Source organism: Dermacentor albipictus, chromosome 1 (genome assembly GCF_038994185.2).
Source record: "Dermacentor albipictus isolate Rhodes 1998 colony chromosome 1, USDA_Dalb.pri_finalv2, whole genome shotgun sequence".
NCBI lineage: Eukaryota > Metazoa > Arthropoda > Arachnida > Ixodida > Ixodidae > Dermacentor > Dermacentor albipictus.
In genome coordinates, this window is record NC_091821.1 from 249,785,753 (window position 1) to 249,791,915 (window position 6,163).

General features: G+C 41.7%; 1 protein-coding gene across 1 annotated transcript in view; it reads right to left on the reverse strand.

The window, feature by feature from the left end:
• The window catches only part of nst (phosphoglucomutase 3-like protein nst), a 42,591-nt gene extending 38,926 nt beyond the window's left edge, over positions 1-3,665 (reverse strand). The window contains exons 1-2 of the mRNA XM_065430266.2: positions 3,513-3,665; positions 2,475-2,545 (exon numbers count right to left, since the gene is read on the reverse strand). Of these exons, the coding sequence (XP_065286338.1) occupies positions 2,475-2,545; positions 3,513-3,613 (172 nt within the window). The 5' untranslated portion in view covers positions 3,614-3,665. The remainder of the gene's footprint in view (positions 1-2,474; positions 2,546-3,512) is intronic.
• Positions 3,666-6,163: the final 2,498 nt, after the last annotated feature.

Sequence of the window (6,163 nt, forward strand, 5' to 3'; positions counted from 1 at the left end):
TGAACTAATTAAGTTTTAACTAATATTTTATGGCAGATATAGCAACTTTCCAATTGTACCAGGTGTGTTGACAAGGCATATGCGCATGAAACAAATTCTGAGTATGACACCAATTCTGATATGCATAGTCAAACTTGTGGCAAAATGCATTGTTGCTCCACTTACTTTTTCAATGAAACACTATTTTACCCATTGAAGCACAAAAATAACTCGCATGCCAATGTATCGTGCTGCACACTTTGGAACCAGCCCACCCCGCGGCAGAGGTGAAGCAGGCATTAAGCAGTCCCCATACGTGGACCAATCCCAAAGAAAGTGCAATGCCGGGCCGACCCGCGGCCGAGGTGCAGTTCGCCATTAAAGGGCCCACATACACAACTTCGCTGGTTATCCTTCTTCACAGAGTGGAAGGCCACTGAGTTTTGGTGTTGTCTTTTACTGGCAATTACATTTTCATGTTTTTGAGATGCCGATATATATATATATATATATATATATATATATATATATATCAAGTAATCCAGCTCAAGTGCTAGAATTGTGCTGTCACAGATTATTTGAAAAAAAAATTTGGCAGTCTTTGCGAGGCTTGCGAACTCACGGCTACAATTTGCAAATAGCAATATATACCAAAAAGTAATTACTAAAATTATAATTGGTGAAATTTCGTTGATTACACGATTATGCAATTTGATTTCTCATGCACATAATCTTCACCTCTTTGAATAATGCAGGATCCACTACAGTAGCTCAGTGGCTATATTGTGCTGGTGAGCATGAAGATGCAGGTTCAATACCAACTGCGGCTGTATTCTAACGGGGGTGGAATCAAAAACCTTCATGTACCATGCACTGGGTGCACTTAAAGAACCCCAGGTGGGCAAAATTAATCAAGAGTCCTCGCTGCACAGTTCCTCATAATCAGATTGAGGTTTTGGCTTGGAAGACCAAAGAATTTCTATATCAAGTAATCCAGCTCAAGTGCTAGAATTGTGCTGTCACAGATTATTTGAAAAAAAATTTTGGCAGTCTTCACGAGAACACCCAGTATAACTTCATTATAAATAGTTGCTAGCATGTTTTGTCCTTATGTTTCTTCTGTGCACCCTTTGTTCCTATTATAGCCAGATATCAGTCAACATGTCAACAGCCCCCCACTATAATGCTCTTGGAGTGAATGCAGGTTTATGTAATAAATAAATAAATGTACAACCAACTTGTCAGAAACGTCCACTCTTCTATACATTTAGACTAGCTAGAAAAGTGGGACTTATAAAGAGGAGAACAAGAATTCAAGCAGTCGGATGCAAGAGCAGGCTCTGTGCAAGAGATATATAAAAAAGCAATACTACAGCGGGATCTAGAAACTACATAAAGCAGTATACTGCATTACAAAGCATGTAAAACGAATTTTTAAGCATATTACACATGTGGCTTATATCAACTTGAATGTGGTAATTAGATGACAGCAGCATTAGCATTTTTCGAAATGTGATGCTTTGAAGAAACACTAGATTAAAGATATGCTGTGAAATGTCCCTGTACGAGATTTTGCATGTCTATTCTGTTGGCTTTTCATAGCATAGTTGCTGTTATAACAATAACCTTGCTAATACCTGTGCCACACGGGCACAATAAATGACATTTGTTTGTTAAGGATTTAAGTTCACAAATGACATTTTTTTCAGTGGAGCTGCCACACATTCAAACTTAATTACATTTGATGTGGTGATGTCAATGACAGGATCCTCTGAAGTGAGCAATGTTACGGTAATAAATAAAGAGTAAATATGTATTTACAAGTTTACTTTGTGCCTTCACAAACAATGAATCATAAAAGCAAGCATACTATAGTACCGTTAGCTTGAGTTTGTTGCCATCTTTTACAATGTTGCAACCAACCATAGCAACTTTGGCCATTCAAAGTCAAATTCGAACCCCAAAATCAAAATGGCTCTTGGCATGTCCAAGCCATTCCAATGCTGACCTGAGGAAGTTCGCCAAGTACAATTCCTTGCAGGAGCATCGTAGCTGAAAGTTACGTATAAATTATTTTTTACAAGGCAGAGGCTGTTTCAAATACTTCAGTTATACTGCACTACACAAGCTATGGAGTCGAGGGTACGCATTTCTCAGTCAACTTAGTTTTGGTGAACGCATTAGACGAAAGAATGACATTAAGACAAATGGCATTAGGTTTGTCCGTGTGGCATCATACAAATGGTATTAAAATTTAAGGCATTAGCAAGTTAATGTCATTTTCTGCTTCCATGTGGCAACAGGTGTGATATCCGTGCCACATGGACAAGAGCTTCCTTTTTCTTTTTAAACTTTTTGCCAGAGTTTAATCAAGGCTGACATTTATGTTCGCTATGAGCACAGTTCTACTCTGTGTGAAGTTGCCGCCACTGGGTTGCACTGTACCAATAATGAGAGCTTCTGTGGGTACAGAATTGTGAAGAACAGCTTCCTACCTTTTCTGTACTTCGAGCGCAATGCAGCGAGAATACCCATGCGAAACATGCATGAGCCCAAGATTTCTCCTCTGTAAAAATAATGAGGCGTTTAGCAGCAGTGTACCCATTTGCTTCAAATTAAAAACATTAATGACAGAAGCAGAAAAAATACGACCATAGTCAAATTAGTATTCCCTGCAGGTATCGAGAACGAAAGCGCTACACCTGATTCAATTTTACATCCCAGTTCTAACATTACTGCTCATCAGAGTATGCTCACAAGTTGAGGTTTGCACTCGGCCCATACAAAATATATATTTCAAGAAGAGAGCAGCAAAACAACAAGAACACTATTTAGCCGGCGACAAAGCGAGGTTTGCGGATACATCTGGTTTAGCTGCGCGCAAATTACAGAAGAAAAAAGAATGCAAGAGAGCGAACAAATATGGTGCCTGGGCCACCGGACCGAGTGGTCAAGATAAGTCGTGTAATGCAAGCTGATCACCGCTGAGCCAAGCAGTAAATTAAAAACAGCTGACCTACTCTGACTATAATGTGGGCGAACCTCCGGCATTAGTTTGAGCAAACCCAGGGTGGAAGGTGAAAAAAATGCTGTCCACTACGTATCAGCCCGCTTTCTCATTTAGCCGGCTGAAAACGATCTCGGCCTCTGTATGATGACAACCGCACCTTTAGAGGTGTGGCTCAAATAAGGTATAAAAACTTCAGAGATGTGAGAATGTTAATAAGAGCAAATCACTTCCCTAGGCACAGTAATCCTGGGGATTCGGAACACACATACCACAAGCTTGAAAGGACATATATTCTCGAAATGGTGCCAAAAAGTTATGTATTGAGCTACTGTACAACAAATTGTCATTTGGCATGTGTTGCGGCCGTTTAAGGCACATTTATTACAGCGAAATCGCCCATTGACGACAATGTTCTGCCACGTCTATTCGAGAGACCGGTTCTCGAGATCCACAGCAACCGCCGGAACATGAAACGCTCCTTCCTGCAGGCTGCCAAATTATCAAGCCCCGAGCTTGAACTTACTTGTCTCGAATTCCGGCAGTCCCATAGTGAAGAGGCTTTGCAACGGATTTTGGGTAATTTTGCAGAGCAGTTTTGACAGCTTGCTCGAAGAAGAGCGCCATCTTGACGTCAACGTGATTCCCTAGCGGGAAATCCTGCAGGAGTAAAAAATAGCTGATAGACGGAGAGATTGGCAGTGAGATGAGCGCGGATAGGCAAAGGCAACAGCACGAGAAATTCACAAATCAGTAACAAAATGTCTGATAAATGTACAAACAATAAATACTTAAATAAGTAATGGAAGCAATCTAAGATTTGAGATGTGTTAACAAACGGCCTGCACTGTCGAACAATAGTCGAATTTGTGTTCGCGAACGGCCAACACTGGGAAACGGAAGCAATGGCATTAATTCAAGCCAAGATAGCAAAAGTTGGGGTACAGTGGATGTTAGAGATACGAAAAAAAGACAGGAATGCCTCTAAGAAATTTTGGGAACACATTAGGCAACAGAATAAGAAGACAGAGGTGGTTCAGCACTCACTGACCACGCCAGATGGAACAAAGGTAGAGGGAGAGGAAGCTCAGGAATATATTAGGTTAACAATAGAGGCAGCATTTGCAGAGCCAGTGGGTAACGAAATGGAGAATAATGACAACAGCAGGACAGAATTAGAGGAGGAGTACAGAAGGATGACAAGTAAGGAATGGGACAGAATTGAACACAAGGTCCCAGTGGGAACAGCGACAGGACCTGACGGCATACCTATGAAATTGATAAGCATATTAGGCCAGAAAAGTAAACTAAAATTACGACAACTTATTGAACAAATAGTAGTAGGGGGAGATGTTCCACAGGACTGGAAAACAAGCAGAATGTTATTAGTTTACAAAGGTAAGGGAAGCAAGGACAACATTAAATCCTACAGGCCAATAACTATCACATCAGTCATATACAGAGTAGCAATGCAGATGGCGAAGGAGAGAATGGAGGAATGGGCAGAACGAGAAGAGATCTTGGGAGAACTGCAGAATGGATTTAGAAGGAACAGAAGGCTAGATGATAATTTATTTGTTATAACACAGTGCATAGAGATAGCGACAGCCAGGCAGAAACCACTATGGATAGCCTTTTTAGACATTAGAGGAGCTTATGATAATGTAAACCGAGAAAAGTTATGGAGCCAGTTGAGGGAATATGGTCTAGAGAGAAAGATGATAGAGTTCCTACAACAAGTTTATACAGATAATGAGGTAGAGATAACATGGGAGGAGGAAACTACAAAGCCAGCTAAAATAAGAAGTGGTCTCAGACAGGGCTGTCCATTGTCACCTCTGCTTTTTATGATCTACATGAGCCAAATGGAAAAGAGACTAGAACAGAGCACAATAGGAACCGACATAAGCTATATGATGGAAGGGCAGAAGGTAGTTCAAGTACTAGCCGGACTGATGTATGCAGATGATATAGTACTGCTTGCTGACACCCGAGAAGGACTACAGGAACTAATGAGCATATGTGGAGAGGAGGGAGAAAAATTGGGACTCCAATTCAGTAGAGAGAAGTCTGGGGTAATAGTATACAATGCAGAAAGGGGGGAGCCATTGGAAATACAAAGCACTAAGATTGATCATGTTCAAAAATACAAGTATTTGGGCATATGGCTAAACGAGGGCAAAAAGTACTTGGAAGAACAGGAAAAAATCATGATTGAAAAAGTGAAAAGGAACTCGGCTGTAATGAAACACAAGGCACTTTGGAACTATAATAGGTACGAGGTGGTTAGGGGCGTATGGAAAGGGGTTATGGTACCTGGCCTCACATTCGGAAATTCAGTACTGTGCATGAAATCGGAAGTTCAGGCATGCATGGAAACGAGACAGAGAAGTGTAGGCAGGTTGGCCTTAGGAGCACACGGGAACACCCCTAATGAGGGAGTGCAGGGGGACATGGGATGGACGTCATTTGAAGGTAGAGAGGCAATAAGTAAAATAAAATTTGAACAGAGACTCTCAGCACTGGAGGAAAAAAGGTGGGCAGGAAAAGTGTACAAATATCTGTACATGAAAAGTTTGAACACAAAGTGGACACTCCGAACGAGGAAGCTGAGGAATAGATACCTACAGCCGAGGGAGGGGATCCAAAGTGGTTCTAGTGTGGGAAAGGAGGTGAAGGAGACGGAAAGAAAAATGTGGGAAGAAAGAATGCTCGGAAAGCCATCGCTATCAATGTATAGGTCACAAAAACAGGAGATTAAGAGAGAGCTCTTATTTGATAACTCGCGGGGCAGCTCACTATTATTCGAGGCTAGGACGGGGGTTTTGAGGACGAAAACATACAGGGATAAATTTGAAGACGTGGACCTTCGGTGCGCAGCTTGCGGAGCAGAAATGGAGACCACTGAACATATAGTGCTGAGATGCACAGCCCTTCGCCCGACCCAGGCAGAGGGAACAGAGGCAGATATGGAAGGGGCATTAGGTTTTCCCGGGGAACGAGGGCAAATAGATGAGAAAAGAGTGGCAGTAACGAAGGGGAGGCTAGAGGATTGGTGGAGGAAGTCAAGGGATAGATAATAACATAAATCGGGGACAAAATGTTTCCTCTACTGTTTTAGATAGTTATCTTGGGGGGGGGGAGGGGAGTAAAAACTAGGTTGGGCAAAAAAAGAAT